Source organism: Bombyx mori, chromosome 8 (genome assembly GCF_030269925.1).
Source record: "Bombyx mori chromosome 8, ASM3026992v2".
Lineage (NCBI taxonomy): Eukaryota > Metazoa > Arthropoda > Insecta > Lepidoptera > Bombycidae > Bombyx > Bombyx mori.
Window position 1 is genome coordinate 565,742 of NC_085114.1, and position 19,530 is coordinate 585,271.

Here is a 19,530-nt window from a genome sequence, read left to right on the forward strand (position 1 = left end):
CGGCACCGCTGGAGAGATCTAAGGACCGCCCAAGTTTCGATGGAATCAAAGGCCTTTTCATAGTCCACAAACGCCAAGCATAGTGGCCGATTATATTCTTCGGTATTTTGTATAATCTGCCGCAGCGTATGTATGTGGTCTATGGTGCTAGAGCCTTTTCGGAAACCGGCTTGTTCGATAGGCTGAAAGTCATCAAGCCTGCAAAAAACATATAATGTTAGTAATTATAATTTGATAGTGATCTTATTAATTTTATTAAGGATCGAGTACGACAGTTGGGATACTTTGATTAATTTACAGTGAGCTATTTTAACTAAGCTGAGATATTTATTCATTTTATGTACTCTATTAGCTAAGGTAGACTCACGAGATTATTTTATTTTATTTGGAAGAGTAAATACTATATACTTAAGAATCGGAAAATACAGCTGCTTGATAAAAAAAGCCAAGATTGAAATAACGGTATTTCACTTTAGGTTCTAACCATGCGCCCAAAGGGTTCTGTATCAGTTCAATAGAAAAACCAAATTAATCTTAAAGTCATTCCCAATTGAACTTATATTTGCAATAAAATTATATAATGTGTTAAGAGCAATGGAAAAACAAATGAACATATTTGTTCAAGATAATAATGCAGCTACTTTTATTTGCAATGAAGATAATTCACTTACCGAGAAATGTGATACTATATCCATGATCAAACTTGGGCATTACATCAGTAAAAATCAGATGAGGTAAAAAAACGTGCGTAGGCATGTCTAAAACAAACAGTATACCTAGTCAGGTCATAAGTATTGTCACGCAGTAAAAACTTTTCTTTTAGAATGCTGGCCACAAAATAGTTTATTGAATTCGAATTTCGAATTGTTCATGAAAATAAAAAATGTATACTTTTAGAATTTTACTCATTTTTAAATATGGAGTGGACGCTTAAAGAAGACCGTGTTGCAGTTATTGCGTTGCATCGTTGCGGTTACGCGCCAATTCAAATTTTTTACATACTGAAAAATTTGAATATAACCAAAAGATTCGTTTATCGTACCATCAAACGATACAATGAAGACTCTAGTGTAGATGACAGGTCAAGAAGTGGTCGCCCTCAGTCTGTTAGGACTCCAGCAGTGATAAAAGCTGTGAAGGCGCGAATTCAAAGAAATCCCAAACGTAATCAGAAACTGTTGGCTCTTCAGATGGGGTTAAGCAGAACCACGGTGAAAAGGGTGTTAAATGAAGACTTAGGGCTTCGGGCATATCGAAGAAAAACAGGACATCGTTTGAATGCTCGTCTAATGGACCTGAGACTGAAGAGATGCCGCGCTTTGTTGAAGCGGTACGCGGGAAAAAAATATCGGGAAATTCTTTTTTCGGATGAAAAAATTTTTACCGTAGAAGAGAGCTACAACAAACAAAATGATAAGGTGTAGGCACACAGTAGTGAAGAAGCGAGCAACCGTATTCCGCGTGTCCACCGAGGTCATTTTCCATCCTCGCTCATGGTATGGTTGGGAGTTTCTTATTGGGGCTTAACGGAGGTACATTTTTGTGAGAAAGGTGTAAAAACGAATGCAGTTGTGTATCAAAATGCAGTCCTGACGAACCTTGTGGAACCTGTTTCTCATACCATGTTCAATAACAGGCACTGAGTATTCCAACAAGATTCGGCACCAGCTCATAGAGCGAAGAGCACACAAGACTGGCTGGCGGCGCGTGAAATCGACTTCATCCGGCAAGAAGACTGGCCCTCCTCCAGTCCAGATTTGAATCCGTTAGGTTACAAGATATGGCAACACTTGGAGGAAAAGGCGTGCTCAAAGCCTCATCCCAAATTGGAGTCACTCAAGACATCCTTGATTAAGGCAGCCGCCGATATTGACATGGACCTCGTTCGTGCTGCGATAGACGACTGGCCGCGCAGATTGAAGGCCTGTATTCATAATCACGGAGGTCATTTTGAATAAACTTTAGTGTCATAAGAATCTATGTTTTGTTAAGTTCATTTTGGTATATGAACGGTTACATAATTAATAAACTTGTTTCAATTATTTTACATTAAACATGTGACAGAATTTATGACCTGACTAGGTATATTATTATGTAACAGCTTATATTATAAGGAAACTAAGCCTGTACTATATCTATACTAATATTATAAAGAGGAAAGATTTGTTTGTTTGTTTGTATTGAATAGGCTCCGGAACTACTGAACCGATTTGAAAAATTCGTTCACTATTTGGAAGCTACGCTATCCGTGAATGACATAGGATTTTTGAAAAAAATTAGGGATGCTTACTAAAACTTCAATAAAAAAAATACCTAAAATTTTAATATTCTTTACATCGCGTGCCATGCGAAAACTATTGATGATAGAATAAAATAATGTACTATCAAAGTTAAGCCGCCAGAAAAGTTCTTATATTCAAAAAAATAAAACAACGTCAAATATCGTTGAAATTTTTGTTAAAGACCCGAGCGGAGCCGGAGCGGGCCGCTAGTGTGTAATAAAATCGTTATTGGCAATAGTTTCTGCCAACGACCTTGTTGAATATGTATACCTCGAGTGGCCACGTGTCTGGTTTCTTATATCCCCTGTGTTCTATCCGGAACGGGCTGGGATGCGCAGACGAAGAGTATAGAGGAGTCGTTTAGTGGACCGCTTTAACCCGTCCATGTTTATCAGTAACAGTTCCAGAGGTTTCCAACTCTTAACGCTATGTTCACTTCGAATACTGCAGCTCGAAAAAGAAAGCCAATTGTAAGATTATCGAAACGATAAAGAGAAAAAAAACTAATATGAAGTACACGAATTTAAACTGTAAATCAAAAGACACATTTTTCAACTACATGCAGAGTCTGAATATTAATATGAGACGTAGAACATAAGCTGCCGTAGTATTTTTACATTTTAAAATTTTATGAACAATTGACGTAAAATTTGGTCACCTGGTTCAATGTACTATATTATTATTCGATTATCGATTGGACTCCGTTTATTTCTTAAATATATTTGATATTCTTTTTTTTATTTTTTTTTATTGCTTCGATTGGTGCACGAGCTCACAGCCCACTTGGTGTTAAGTGGTTACTGGAGCCCATAGACATTCACAACATAAATGCGCCACCATCATGAGATATAAGTTCTAAGGTCTCAAGTATAGTTACAACGGCTACCTCACCCTTCAAACCGAAACGCATTACTGCTTCACGGTAGAAATAGGCAGGGTGGTGGTACCCACCCGCGCGGACTCACAAGAGGTCCTACCACCAGTAAATTGATATTCAGGACTTAGATGTAGTTGTTTTTGGCTCAAACATATAATATTTCTTGTAATTATGACAAGAGAAAATATCAGTTTGGACATGTTGAATATCGGAACGTTCGAAATTAAAATAAAATGTTATTTAATTTATACAATTATAACCACATGTTACAGATACTCAACAAAATCAATATTTAAGTTACTTATATCCATGAAACAAAATTTTAAATTCATCGATCGCTTAACGTGCGCAGACATGGTGTTAAGAAAACTAATTTGTTTTTTAATTTTACTTGTAAGCGATCCAACGCGATCCACTTCGATTCCGGACTATGCAAGAGCCTTTGACCCGGAATTGTACGAAAGAGTCCTGGATAGCAAAGAATGTCAAAGACAACTGGATTTTCTGAGCAATCGTTCTCTTGGTCTCTCTTGTAAGTACATTTTTGTGTTGAAAACTAAAGTGGCTTCTACGGCTTCTTAGATTTTGAATGCGAATACCTGATAAACCTTAATGATTTGTGAAATGTCTTTTGTTCAATATACTTTGGCTGTTAATTGACCTCAACTTATTTATTGAGATAAATATATAAAAATTTTCTCAAAAAACTAGACATGATAACAAAACATCTTTAAAGATGTTTTAGGAATCTATTATAAATTAACACAATCAAACTCCTTCAAGACATTTAAAAAGTTTGCTCATGTTTTATTGATCTGAAAAAATGATTATAGTCTTCTTCTTTTTTAAATGTCTTAAGTTAAGTTGCTAATAAGTTGATTAACTCATTACGAAAAATGAAAATTTATGACATTACAAACGTTGTTCTTTTTTTACAAATATTTTACTAACAATATAGTCTACAATAGATTATTTCAACTGGAGTTACTTATCTATCAAATACATTAATTTATTATAATTGCATTCTTTTAATTCTCATAATATTTATTTTATATCTTGTAGCTATTTGGCGAACATGAATGTGAAATCATTGTTTCTGTGGTTATGTAACTTGGTACAAAGTCTGTCATTGTATCCTCAACGTGCTATAAATAGTGGATCTTATCTATACTAATATTATAAAGAGGAAAGATTTGTTTGTTTGTTTGTTTCGAATAGGCTCCGAAACTACTGGACCGATTTGAAAAATTATTTTTCCATTAGAAGCCGACATTGTCCCTGATGAACATAGGCTACTTTTTTTAATTTTTTTTTTTATATTTTTGGTTTCATTTGTGTTCTAATGTTTCCGAAGCGAAGCGAAGGCGGGTCGCTAGTAAATTATATATAGCCACCACAGCGCTACGTGATTGAGTTTGAAACAAAATGAAACATATTAATACGTTCTAGTTTTAATTATTGATTTAATTAACACATTTTGGACACAATACGCTCATTTGCATAATTTAGAATGTGCTGTTCGCACTATGGCCTTCAATATTTTGTTTAGTTTTCCAGTTTACACATTTATGTTTCACACTTGGCTTACATTTAAATTAATTTTATAAAATGCTCATCTTAAGTCACTTTTAAACGGTACATTTACGGTATGTTAGGTTCCCCAATTTTTAAAGACGTCCATAACTTTGCTGTCTATCGTTGAAAGAAATAGAATAACATCTATAGGTATTTTATTGTTCATAATCGTTGTTCAATTTGCATTTCGTTAAGGACAAACCAAAAATAATTGTGGCTTAGAGATAATTTCCAATATGCCATATACTTACATATACTTCCATATACTTATAAGCACAATTCATGTAACCAGAAGTACGTATAATCGATGTTACACCAGCACATGAGCATAATTTTCAGTAATGTGACTGAAACCTTGAAAAGGAATTGTAAAAATTTTTAGTTATTGAAATTTGTACTATCACTACCCTTGTTACGGCTTAGTTTTCAATAAACTTTCAAGGTTTCGAACATTTTTAATACTCTGCGGTTCTCAAGGGATAAATGAATTGAAAATTTGTTTATCAATAGTCTACTGGTGGTAGGACGTCTTAGAGTCCGCACGGGTAGGTACCACCACCCTGCCTATTTTTGCTGTGAAGCAGTAATGCGTTTCGGCTTGAAGGGTGGGGCAGCCGTTGTAAAAACTGAGACCTTACAACCTATATCTCAAGGTGGGTGGCGGCATTTACCTCGTAGATTTGTATGGTCTCCGGTTACCACTTAACTGGGCCGTGAGCTCGTCCACCCTTTTTTTTTATTGCTTAGACGGTTGGACGAGCTCACAGCCCACCTGGTGTTAAGTGGTTACTGGAGCCCATAGACATCTACAACGTAGACGCGCCACCCACCTTGAGATACAAGTTCTAAAGTCTCAGTATAGTTACAACGGCTGCCCCACCCTTCAAACCGGAACGCATAACTGCTTCACGGCAGAAATAGGCAGGGCGGTGGTACCTATCCGCGCGGACTCACAAGTGGTCCTACCACCAGTAATTACGCAAATTATAATTTTGCGGGTTTGATTTTTATTACAAGATGGTATTCCTTCACCGTGGAAGTCAATCGTGAACATTTGTTGAGTACGTATTTCATTAGAAAAATTAGTACCCGCCTGCGGGATTCGAACACCGGTGCATCGCTACATACGAATGCACCGGACGTCTTATCCTTTAGGCCACGACGACTCTTAAGTTATATAAAAAAAGCAAAACCCTAACAGTTTCAATTCACTTTTTTTTTGTTACCATTACAGTTATAGATGCAAGTGCCAAAATACCTTCTGGTATCTTGACTGGGAACGTGAATGACTTCGGGGATTATGACGAATGTTTGGGAATACACGATTACGTAGAAGGCATGGAATTGCAGGGAAAGTATTGCACGGTCCTCGTGCCCTGGGACCAGATGCCTACAAACCTACCAGAAACATTAGAAGATAACTGGTTACAGCTATTTCTGACCTATCAATTCCGGGGTATTTCTGGAATGCTGGAGCAAAATAAGGGATATGCTCATGAAGTGTCCAGTATAAGAGGACGCATTGACCCAAAGTAAGCAGAAGAGGTTTTCATTTTCTATGTTACCAAAATATTCCACTAACATGAACTTTTGAAGTTGGCGATCGCAGACACTCAATGATAAGCAAGCTCTTGCGCTTTAAAAAAGCAGTGGCTTTTACTTCTCGCAGCCAACCACATGCTATAGAGGGTCTGTGCCTTTCGTATCAAATTATTTTGATGCTTGGACAGACCATTTTATCTGTCTTCTATGTCCCATAAACCACTTTAGAACAAATGCTTAACAAGCAGGTAGCACTTGTGCACAAAGTTCACTTTATTTCAAAAATGTCACGATTTTGAAAATCACCATGAATCATTTTGAGCTTTGCGATTTTGGCTTTGGGTTAAAAAAAAATTATGTAAATGATTTAGATGGATTGAAAGAAGCGTTGGGTTTTTTTTTCAATAGAATGAGCTATGAAGCTAAACAGATGACTGTCAATTTTGAAAAGATTCAAGTATAAATCTACAACCATTCGTGTAATTTGTTTTGTATCAGACAGCTATTATTTTCCATCGCTGATCTTCTTATATTGTATATATGTCACTGGCGGTAGGACCTCTTGGGAGTCCGCACGGACAGGTACCACCACCCCGCCTATTTCCACCGTGAAGCAGTAATGCGTTTCAGTTCGAAGGGTGGGTTAGCCGTTGTAACTATACTGAGACCTTAGAACTTATATCTCTAGGTGGGTGGCGCATTTACGTTATATATGTCTATGGGCTCCAGTAACCACTTAACACCAGGTGGGCTGTGAGCTTGTCCATCCATCTAAGCAATAAATAAAAAAATAAAAAAAAAACTTCTTATACGTAAGTAAAGAGTTATTTTTGGATGGGTATCTATATCACTATGGAACACCGTATCGGTGTATATACCGATAGCGTATATATTTTCAGAAAGTCTTAACTTTTACATAAAAACGCAACGCAAACCGAAACGCAATACTATGTAAGCGTTTTGGTTTAAAAGCTGGTAACCTTAGAACTCATTGGTCAAGATGAGTAGCGGCATTAAGATTGTTGTTACCGATAGCCACTTCACACCAGGTGAACCGTGATATGGTTTAATTCAAATATTGTTAGTTTGTTAGTGGTTATCTTCAGTGTAAGGTTCGCCTCGGGCAGTAAAAGTCTCCTACGATGTTTTCCATATAACTCTATTTCGTGTTCAAGATCTCGGTTAAAGATTTCCATCACCTTTATGAAGCCATTACACCATCTCTATAGTGACCAGCCTCGTTTACGATTTTTATGTCTTCTTCTTATCAGCCCACAGATGTCCACTGCTGGACATAGGCCTCCCCCAAGCCTCGCCACAAAGACCGGTCCTGCGCTGCCTGCATCCTGCAGATCCGCACGAACCTCAGTAGGTCGTAGGTCCGTCTTGTGGGAGGCCTACCCATGCTACGTCTTCCAGTCTATGGGTAACCAATCGGTTACTGTTTAAGCCCATCTATATCTGACTAGCGATACTATAAATCGATAAAATATTTTCCACAGCGAGCATACAGTATTTGTGCTGAGTTCAAATGAAACTCTTCTAGGCCTTTGCATACCGAAAGTGTGTACGACATCGGAAGCGCTCAACCATGTTTTGAACTACATCAGCTTTGTCAATTTAACCTACAGGGATTATTACTGTCGGTTGCCGAATGACAAGCCTTTTAGACCCGCTGATTATGTATCTATGTAAGTATTTTGGAATATCAGAGATATCAAAGAATCTAAATGACTTTGATCACAGGTAATATATTATAACAGATATATTAGGCTACATCATGCTAAATAACGCCAGCGCACGTTTAAAAATCATTATTTTCCTCTTTTTACAATTGAAATTCAAATAAATTCACTGATACGATTTTTATCATCAATATTTATAATAATAATAATTGGCGTAGATTAATTAGCCTGTGAGCGACTACTTTCCTGATTTAAAAATCTGAGTTCGTAAATACTTCAACAGGAATATCGGTACACATATACATTTAATAGCTACTCTAGTTGTAGTATAGATAGTCTAGTGGCTTGACTACTTTGAGTCAGAACGCTTATTGACATCGTTTCTTACCGCAAAGAAGTCATCTTCAACAGAGCGTTATTCCAGTAAGAAGATGTTTTTTGTATAGATCGATACTGCAAATGCTGTTGCCAGGTACTGCTATAAATCTTTTTGTAGATGTTTCATTTTTTTTTTAAGTTTTCCTGGTAAACTAAATACTTGTAATTAGTAATTTCTAATTTTAACAATAATTAGTAATTTTTTTGTCTTTTCTTTTTCTTCTCAGGGCTATATTTTCAATTATAGCGATTTTAACAGTGGCAAGTTCTTCATATGAGATTTACAATGTCCACGTACTAAAAAAAGGTAACAATTTAATTAGAACTTAATTATAGATGATTTATCTTTGAAAATTTTAAGCGTCTACGATTTAAAACGATAGCTGATGTGCTCGAAGTCAATTCGGTACGCCATACCCTACCTGTCGCTGGACAGATACAAAAATTTCTTAATCTTAATAATTTGTTCACGAATGAAAAATAATTGCATCATATGTAAGTTATGGAGTATAGAAAGATATTACAAAGGGGAACCTGAAACCGGACACTATATCATCTCAGAAGATAAAGAGCGTATGTCGTATGTCGAACTCTGAAAAGCTACTTGTAACAAAATTCTTCGATTGGTTTTTTCTGTGTTGTGGCATTTCTAATTATACTCGGTTTTTCCAAGACGAAGAAACGCAATCGTATAAAATCGATTCTTTAGATCAAGATTTGTGTAATCACTGATCATGTCTTCTATTAAAAGCTCTGGATTTTATTGACGTGAATATTTCAAACGCGTCCCTTAAGATAGACGGTGTTGCTTCGACAATATCTAATTGAAAGTGTTCACTGCTAATCATTAAGACCCGTAATGAGGTAAAACCGCGCCACTTCACAAGACAACTCGATCGATATAAGATATACTTTGTATTGTTTTTATTCTAACTTCAAACAACTTTTGAAATGGTGCTGCTATTGCACAAATCAAATCACCTCAATGTGACTCCACTGACCCATTACAATCAAATAATGACTTTAAAATTTTCAGATTCATCACAGTTGCACCCTATTTATCGAAATTTCTCAGTCTTTCACAATACCCGCCGTTTCCTGACCTTCAACCGTAATTCTGGACAATTAGACTGTTTGGACGGTATAAGAGTGATGGCCATGTCATGGATTACTTTAGGCCACACTTTTTGCATGATCATCTTTGCTTTTACTCATAATAGTATATACAGAGTAATTGTAAGTAGTAGCTTCATATTAATAATAGATTTATTTAATTGAGGAAGTACCTAGTGCTTTCTTGGTAGACAAGCAAAAACTTGGTAGCGGATTTAACGTTTATAACTTACCGTCTGCCATCGACAATACACAATACAACTTACCTCACAATCTCGAATTTCAATTAGATTGAATAATTAACATTGTACACTTTAGATCGGGAATCATAATTTATTTGTAAAAATAGACGAGCTTATGATAAGGTCCTTAAGATAAATAAGGTGCTACCACTATTTTCCGACAATCGAGCCAAAAAAAACCTAAAATTAGCCGTCTTTTACTGATTTCAAAATGAAGTTTTATATTGTTTGATTTTGTTTTTCAAATCAAATTTATATGCATTTTCCAGAAGTTCAGGCAGCTAGAAACAAATGTTATCTTCGGTGCGATCCTGTCTGTTGATACATTCTTATCAATTAGCGGACTTCTACTTGTTTATACGGTTGTTGGGAAAATACCTAGAGGTAAGTCTTCTATGCTTCACAATCTTCTGTAATAGGAAAACTGACTTTATTATCTCGTAACAGCTTGGATTTCGCACCAAGCACACGTGCATTAAACAAGTGCACCGCATCACAGAACACATCTTAGTAGGGCTCAACAGACCAATGGAAGCACTCTTTTTCGCTATTGCGAAGGCAAACTCTGGCACAACGGCTTAATTCAGAAATTCACGAACTCAAAAAATCAGGGCAATGCTGAGCAGTCTCGTGCTCATTATCATACGAGCCTTCTTGTCGAACTATTTATTTCGGTATCGAGTCAAAGGAGCTCTCTGCCCCGTCAAAACTCGGCTGAAGTCTCATAAAGTTCCGCTCTTTTCCCACTACGTTTTATTCTTTACGTGAACTATATACCTTGGTCGCTCCTTCCTAATTAGGCGTGGTAGTCCAAAGTATGGGCTGGCCAAAGATTTTTATGACGGAAATGGTGCCATAAAAATCTTTGACCAGCCCATACTTTGGACCACGAAGGTTAAGTACATATTATTATGTACATGGGCCCTGTGTCACTCTCGGTGCTTTTCAAAGCACCGGTCACCGTTATCGTTGAATTCATCAATTGCTACAAAGAGTCCAAATTGCAACCTGACCCATATACAAAACCCACTGAGATTCCAATCCCAGAATCAAATCCAAATTTATTCCCAGATATTCCTATCAGTGTCGATGAATTTTTCGCAAATTAGACCATCTGTAAGTCCATTTTTATTGTATTTCAGATCGTTTTCTTAAAGGGATCCCATTGTTTTATTTATACCGATTATTAAGAATATGGCCGCTTCTAGCAGCTACACTGCTACTTGAAGTTTCCTTAATGCACCACATCGCAGATGGTCCATTCTGGCAGGTGGTCGCTGGAGACGTTGAGAATTGTAGAAGTAATTGGTGGCGTATACTCCTCCATGTACAGAATTACTACAGAAGTAATGTAAGATCAGCTTAAACAATTTTCAAGACTTATTTACAAGTAGTCGAATTCTCATTGCGTGACTACTATTTTATTGACTTCCCCATCGATGCTCATGGATCACCCTGCATGAACCAATTGTCGTGCTTAATGGACTATATCATGATTCAGAATATGTGGAAATTATATCTAATGTTCTTATGCTTCGACCACCTAAAGACAAAGTCAGAGGATCTTAGAAGATCTTGGATCTTTGAAGTCGTGGTTTAAAGGATAAGAAGTTCGCTGCAATCGTATCTAGAGATGTACCGGTGTTCGAATCACCCAGGCGGATACCAATTTTTCTAATGAAATATGTACTTGACAAATGTTCACGATTGACTTCCACGGTGAAGGAATAACATCGTGTAATAAAAATCAAACCCGCAAAATTATAATTTGCGTAATTATTGGTGGTGTGACTCTTGTGAGTCTGCACAGGTATGTACCACCAACCTGCCTATTTCTACCGTGAAGCAGTAATGCGTTTCGGTTTGAAGGGTGGGGCAGCCGTTGGAACTACACTGAGACCTTAGAACTTATATCTCAAGGTGGGTGGTGCATTTACGTTGTGGATGTCTATGGGCTCCAGTAACCACTTAACACCAGGTAGACTGTGAGCTCGTCCACCCAATTAAGCCATAAAAAAAAATACGACTATCTTTTATTTATTTATTTTTTATTGCTTAAAAATACATATAAATAAAAATAAATATCTTTTTATTTTTTTTAATTTGGCCATGACAACATTGACATGAACATTCCTGAGCATATTTCGCTGTCATAGTCTGTCCCAGTTGAACTTTGTATAAAATATATAGATAGAAATATAATATGTATGCAAAGATATAAAAAATTAACCTAACCCTGTTAACTCTTTTCCAGTGCATGATTCACACTTGGTATTTAGCAGTGGATTTTCAGCTCTATATTTTGTCTCCTATTGTGATTGTCTGGTTGTTCGGGAGGAAAGCGATAGCCTGGCTCATTCTGATCCTCTCAGTGTTGTTGTCATGGGCTGTGACTATAACTTACAGTTATACATTCAAGATGTCCACAATATTACATAATTTTGAGTAAGTCGTTTGATTTTTATTTTCCACTATATGCAATGCACCAACACAACACTCTCTATGTCACCTTTGATTGACTAGTAGACAATTCCTGGGGCACTAAGTTTGCCCTTGTAATATTGTACATAAAGTAAAATAATAATAATTTATTAGTGTCTTGCTTTTATTGGTACCGTGGTATTGCCTATTTGTACTGCAAATTTAATACCAATTTTGGATCAGTAATGCACGTTATTTGGCTCAATATGAGACTGCGGCCTAATGTTTGTAGGTAGCAAGTTGCCGGATTTGAGCTGGGATTTGTGGGTAATAGTGCCGAACTAAATAAAGGTCTTTTCCACGATTGTAATAATTATCCTTATTCCATGGATGGAATGTTTTTATGATGATATGTTTTTATATTATGAATCAAGAACTAGAAATTGCAAGAACAAACAAGACTACTACTTCAGTTTTAGTAACGAATCCCTTGTATATTAAACTCTAATATGCTTCAGCGTAAAAGTTTCTTCACTAAAATCTCTTTACAGGCGTTCTGCTGATATCGTTACTTATCTGGATAAGTTTTACGATAATACATTACCCAGGGCCGTACCATTCGTCGTTGGCTTGATGTTTGGGTATATCCTACACTTGCACAGAGATAAAAAGTTGACCATATCTAGGGTGAGTAAGAGATTGGTGGATTTTTTAAAATTTTTATTGCCGTATTGGCAGACGAGCTTACGGTCCACCTGATGGTAAGTGGTTACCGTCGCTCATGGACGTCAGCAACGCCAGAAGCAGAGCCAAGCCACTGCCTACCGTTGAGAATGACATTGGAAATGCCAACGCTTCGACAAGCGTTTCGGTATGAAGGGTGGGGCAACCGTTGTGTCTATACTGAGACCTTAGAACTGATATCTAAAGGTGATGGTGAGGAGACCGAAGAGATTAAATTGTAAAAGTAGTTATATTTACGTCTTTCGAAGCTGATGAAAATATTTTTGTGGTTAAAAATCATTCTACATAATATATTTAAATACATTATTTACGAAACACGCATTTCGATATCCCATAGACAAGCGTGTATTTTTTCATGTCAATTGATCAAGCTAATACTGCCATACTGTTTATTTTTACCATGATTAAATAACGCGTTATAGTTTTAAGGGTGAGTGGCCGTTATCCTATTTAAATTGAAATTTCAACAAAGCCAATCAATACTAAATTCAATTGTGTCGTATAGGTCATCTATACCGATTCAAATATAATATAATAATTTCTCTTTCAGCTATATGTGTCCTTGTTCTGGATATATTCGTGCATCGTCATGTTTTTTGCGGTTTATTCTTTATACCCTATGGCCCAATCTGGCTACGATAACCAAGCGTTTGATAGTTTTTATAATGCTTTTGCTAGAATATTATGGGCTTTTATGATCGGCTGGCTAGTCTTGGCATGCGATCATGGTTATGCTGGTAAGATGTTTTATATTTATAAGGCTATTTAACAAGAAACATAGATTATTTATAACTGGTGGTAGGACCTCTTGGGAGTCCGCACGGGTAGGTACCACCACCCCGCCTATTTCTGCCGTGAAGCAGTAATGCGTTTCGGTTCAAAGGGTGGGGTAGCCGTTGTAACTATACTGAGACCTTAGAACTTATATCTCAAGGTGGGTGGCGCATTTATGTTGTAGATGTCTATGGGCTCCAGTAACCACTTAACACCAGGTGGGCTGTGAGCTCGTCCATCCATCTAAGCAATAAAAAAATTAAAAAAAATCTATGTTGCGATGACTTCAGGCTTTCTTATTTGTCATAACTTTTTGTTAGTTTACGAGTACAAAACTTGTACAAATGGCAAAAAGCAAAACGATCCTTTAAATACCAAACTGTGGAATAAAATCTACCATCATTGAACACAAATGATTATCTATTATTTCTATTAATTCTTATTAGATAGAAGATATTAAATTAGATTTCTATTATACTAAGTATCCAGTTATGGCATGTTTGCTCGAGCCAAAAATATGATCCATCTGTAGTATCAGTAGTCTGATATTTCCTAACTATCTCTCTTTTAATTTAAATCTTGAGTAGTGGTGTCTTACTTACTATGTATGAAATACAGTAGAGACTACAACCTTTTGCCTTCGCTTCCTAGTTAGTACTAGATATTAACTCCAACAATCTCTTAACACCTATGTAATCTCATCTGTTTAAATAGCTACTTAAGTTTATTTTAAAGTTTCAATACAGTCAATTTTTTGAAGTGAAACTTCTAATGCGACTTCCCACAAGGTTGCGCTAAAAGTTTAACACTACCACACCAGAAAGAGACAGAGCGAGAGTGAGTGCCTGGCACTCGAACGCATGCGCGTAGTATAGCTGTTACAGGCCAGCGCGAGCCTTAGCAACGAGTAGCGTCCAATATTTTAATAAAGTATTTAATAAAATATATATATATATATATATATATATATATATTTATTTATTTTTCTATCTATAATTTAAAACATATTATATAAAGACGAATTGAAGATGTGGAATCTCTTATAGACAGCATTCCCTATTACAAGAGCAATCTGATTTAAGGATGAAAAATGAAGAAAACCACAATACTACACATCGAAAAAGAAGTTTCACTTCATTCACGTGCACTAAGTTGCATGCCTACCTTTTTTATGTATTATTCTTCACAGGTCCAATTAATTGGTTCCTGTCATTGAAAATTTGGAAAATCCCTGCTAGATTATCATTTGCCGTTTATCTGATACATTTACCTTTGCTTATGATCTTCCATGGTTCTTGGAAAGAAACGCATTATTTTGGAGGCACAGAAACGGTAAGTCACTTCGTAAATGAAATTACATTACTAAGTTAGAATTCTGCCTTTGCCGATTTTTAAAAATTGAATACCCAATTGTACGTACCTCGCTGCGTTTTGATTCCTAGAAACCAGTTGCGGTGTGGCTATTTTTTTATTTTAGATGTGGTGTTAAGTGGTTACTGGAGCCGATAGACATCTACAACATAAATGCCGCCACCCACCTTGAGATATAAATTCTAAGGTCTTAGTATAGTCGCAAGGGCTGCCTCACCGTTCAAACCGAAACGCATTACTAAAGTGATGTAAAAGTACTAAAGTAATCTACAAAAAAATAATTGTAATCTATGCTCACTTCAGAATCTTTTCTAATGAAACAAGATTCGACATTACGTTAAATTGGTATTTAAAATAGGTGTTTGGTAATTATATCAGCAAATTATCACAATTGTTTATTTAATTGAAGCCATGAAAATTTTAATAATGAATGACAAATAATAATGGCCGATATGAATAAAAAATAATAATTTATCAAACACCTAATATATTTGCCTATTCCAAATACGGAATGTTATTAGGTAATGAAACAAACTTTTAATCTGGACAGGTAAAATAGAGGTGTGGTGATAATATGGTTGATCGTAGATGCTTTTTTCTGTTACAGTTTTTTAGATACCTCAATAATTTGTGCGTGACCATTCTAGTTGCCTTTGCTATGTGCATCGTGATTGATGCTCCGTGCTCCACGCTACAGAAAATGCTTCTCGGTAAATTATAATTTTTTTTAATATTTCATACTCTCCTCAACCTGCTAAACTGTAATGTAATATCGGTAGACAGCGGCTTGATTGTGCCCCTAGCATTGCTGAAGTCCCTAAGCTATATTGACTACTCACCATTTGGCGTGTCGTATACTTAATTACTTGTCTACGAAGACAATATGTATAATAAAAAAGCTATCTACATACTACATGATTAGTTAGGGTCTGTTTTTTTATTTTTATTGCTTAGTTGGATGGCTCACAGCTAACACTTTTTTGTTTTGTTTTTTCTTGTTTTTTTTTATCACAGCTCACCTGGTGTAAGTTGTTTCTGGAGCCTATAGACATCTACAAAGTAAATGCGCCACCCACCTTGAGATATAAGTTATAAGATCTCAGTATAGTTGCAACGGCTGCTCCACCCTTCAGACCGAAACGCATTACTGCTTCACGGTAGAAATAGGCAGGGCGGTGGTACCTACCCGCGCGGACTCGCAAAAGGTTCTACCACCAGTAAAAAGTAGTTTTGCCTTGTTACGGACTTGCTTTGTTTGTTACAGGCATCAAGAGTAATACTCAGAATAGCTCAAATGAAGAACCGCAAGAGGCGGTGGAAGACGGAAAATCCTTCAAAACAACTTTGTAGAATTGATTTAGTTTATAGTCGCGTTGTAGTTTTGGTGTATAAAAAAATAGTAACTCTGATTGAGGTCTTTTTCTTAAACAACTTAAAAAATTTAACGTTTGATTATGAAATACGCTTTACAATTATTATTATTATTGGTGATATTGGAGTTATTGATAGTACCTGTATACCTGGTACCTGATTGTGAGTCAGCGTCAATTTTGGACATCAGCAAACTAGCACAGCTAAACCGATGTTAGACTAGAAGACTCTCCTATTTCTACACTTGGGAAACACCTCGGAAGGGAGTTCAGTCCAGAGAAGGACGGTACGTGGCAAAAATTATCTTCTATATGGTGATACTGGGAAGCAGGAATGAGATCTGCTCGGCCAACGAGTAGTGCGTTGATAAAATGAAGAAGGCAGAATCATTTCTAACACTTCCTCCAAGCGCTTCTCATAAAACGTATGACATAAAACGCATAGAGAATCACTCTCTCTGGAAATAGAAGTTTTAAATGTTCGAATGCATTTACATAATAATACTATTATATATATGTGGGATTTATGAATGGTAGGGTGCAGATTACCGCAGAAATTCACACAAAATAATTAAAACAATCTTAACGTCGTACGATCCTTTACTTCTCCTTTTGACAACTGACCCATCATCTAATTTTACTTCACAGTGACATCTATCAACATTATAAAAGTGACATAAAAAGAAAATAAGAACAATCAGAATCCCACACGGCTATCCTGCATTATTCATCTGGCCCGGATGAATGCGATTCTTGTTCGTCATCACCATTAGACCATGGTTTCATCATGTTAGCGGAGCTAGTGGTGTTAATAGGTCCTTCACCGTCTCCTATCTTCTTCACGGTGTATCTGTCATTCCTTTTTTTCTGTATAATTTGATATGGTCCTAAATACTTCGGATGTAGCTTATAGCCTTGAACGAATTGTGTTCTCTTAATCGCTACTAGGTCTCCGATCTCATACTGTATAGCTTCTCGTCTTTTGCGATTGTAAACTTTTCAATTTTCTTCTTGAATTTTCTGAATATTTTGCTTTGCTCTGTCTCTAAGTTCTGATCTTTTGTCTTGAAAGTATACTAAATTCTCCTTTTCTATCAACTTTAGAATATCATCACTTTTGTCTCTCATTTTGATTCCAGTAAGCAGTTCAAAGGGTGTCATCCCAATACTTCTTTGGTAAGTCCCATTTAAACAACGTTGCACTTTGCCAATCTGTCGGTACCATTTTGCAGGATCGTCTGATGTGAGTTTACTCAGCACGTTTATTATTATTTGGTGTATTCTCTCAACTTGACCGTTTCCTCTCGGCTGACCGGTAGTTATTACATAGTGTGTTATGTTTTCTTCGTTACAGTATGTTTTGAAATCATTAGAAGTAAAAGCAGCATTACGATCTGTTATAATTCGCTCTGGAGAACCGAAAGTTTCCTGTTGCAATCTGAGTTTTTGTAGTACTTCTTCCGTCGATAAAGTTTTGGTTGGGTAGATCCACGTAAATTTTGTGAAACCATCTACAACAGTAAAAATGTATTTGTAATTCTTATTCTTAGATGTCAAAGGATCAAGATGATCAACATGGTAAGTAGACAATGGAGTGTCCCCTTTATCAAGCGGGTGTAAATATCCTTCTTTCTTTCCTTTTTTATGCGAAATTAATATGCATTCCACGCAATTATCAATAATTGATCGTATCTTCTCTTTGCTATTTTCAATGTAGTAGTCTCGGTTTAGTAATTCTTCCGTCTTTATAATTCCGAAATGGCCTTTCTCGTGACATTTTCTTATTATCTCATTTATCATCTTCTTAGGTACAACAATAAGTCTAGTACCATCTTTAACTTTACACAATATTCCATTTTCTAGTACAAAATCTTCATAAGGTTCTCTTTCTAACAACTTCTTTAATAGTTTTATTTTCAGGTCATCATCTTGTGCTCTTTTCAGGCGTGCAGTAGTTTCGGTAAGTATCAGGCTAACAGGGTATCTGCTCAATGTATCTACATGTCTCATCTGTGTTCCGGATCGGTGTTCAATTTTGTAATCAAATTCTTCAAGGAGGAGTGCCCAGCGAGCAACTCTATGAGGTAAGTCTTTTTTCTGTAGCGTCATGGTTAAAGCAGAACAGTCTGTTATAATTTTGAAACGAATTCCAAGTAAATAAACTCTAAATTTCTTTATTGCTTCTACAATTGCTAAAATTTCCAGATAGTAGCTGTGATATTTCTTTTCTGCAGGAGTAGTCTTTTTGCTCATGTAGTATATCGGGTGCAGCTGGTTATCTTTTGGGCTTCTCTGCAATAAAACGGCTCCGTAGCCATCTATGCTTGCATTTGTATGTAACTCTGTTTCGAGATTCGAATCGTAAATGCGTAAAACTGGTGAACCACACAAAATCTGTTTTAATTTTTCAAAAGCTCTTTCGCAGTTAATGTCAAAATCAAAGTTTACATCCATCTTGAGTAAATCAGTCAGTGGCTTTGCTATGATTGAGTAATCTTTAACAAATTTTCTAAAATATCCAGTTAAACCCAAGAATGACCTTAGTCCTTTTATATTCTCCGGCTTCTTGAACCTTGCAACAGCTTGTATCTTCTCAGTAGAAGGTTTTACATGATTATCACAAATAATATAACCCAAATATTGAATTTCTCTTTGCAGAAAGTGACATTTCTCCCAATTAAATTGCAACCCATATTCTTGCGCTCTTTCAAGTATTTTCTTCATCTTCTTGATTCCTTCTTCTTCTGTTCTAGAAGGTATTATTAGGTCATCTAAATAAGCTAGGACAGTGCCATCTAGAATGAAATCCTGAAAGATATCATTAACGAATCGTTGGAATACGGACGGCGCTGTGCACAAACCGAATGGCATTTTATTAAATTCATATTGTCCTTGTGGTGTTACGAATGCAGTATACTTCTGGCTTTCTTCGCTGACATTCACGTGTAAAAATCCATTTTTTAAATCTAGTGACGTAAATAGTTGTGCTTCTTTCAGTTTGTCGAGTAGGTCTTCTATAAGCGGAAGTGGAAATCTTTCTCTGATAATTTTCTTGTTGAGCCTTCTGTAATCTACGCATAGTCGGTAACTTCCATTTTTCTTTTTCGCTAATACTATCGGACTTGCAAATTCTGATTTACTTGCTTTTATTACACC

The 19,530-nt window shown here is 36.3% G+C and overlaps 1 protein-coding gene across 2 annotated transcripts in view; it reads left to right on the forward strand.

The window, feature by feature from the left end:
* The window catches only part of LOC101746686 (nose resistant to fluoxetine protein 6), a 43,007-nt gene extending 26,594 nt beyond the window's left edge, over positions 1–16,413 (forward strand). The window contains exons 6-18 of one of the 2 annotated variants that reach the window (XM_062669594.1): positions 3,558–3,691; positions 5,969–6,266; positions 7,779–7,967; positions 8,567–8,646; positions 9,376–9,575; positions 9,964–10,078; positions 10,837–11,045; positions 11,949–12,139; positions 12,667–12,802; positions 13,410–13,596; positions 14,823–14,965; positions 15,612–15,714; positions 16,269–16,413. In XM_062669594.1, coding sequence (XP_062525578.1) covers positions 3,558–3,691; positions 5,969–6,266; positions 7,779–7,967; positions 8,567–8,646; positions 9,376–9,575; positions 9,964–10,078; positions 10,837–11,045; positions 11,949–12,139; positions 12,667–12,802; positions 13,410–13,596; positions 14,823–14,965; positions 15,612–15,714; positions 16,269–16,354 — 2,071 coding nt within the window. In that variant the 3' untranslated portion in view covers positions 16,355–16,413. Of the gene's footprint in view, positions 1–3,429; positions 3,692–5,968; positions 6,267–7,778; positions 7,968–8,566; positions 8,647–9,375; positions 9,576–9,963; positions 10,079–10,836; positions 11,046–11,948; positions 12,140–12,666; positions 12,803–13,409; positions 13,597–14,822; positions 14,966–15,611; positions 15,715–16,268 lie in introns of those variants that run through there. The other variant, XM_004933798.5, reaches the window with a different exon arrangement.
* The last annotated feature ends 3,117 nt before the right edge of the window (positions 16,414–19,530 follow it).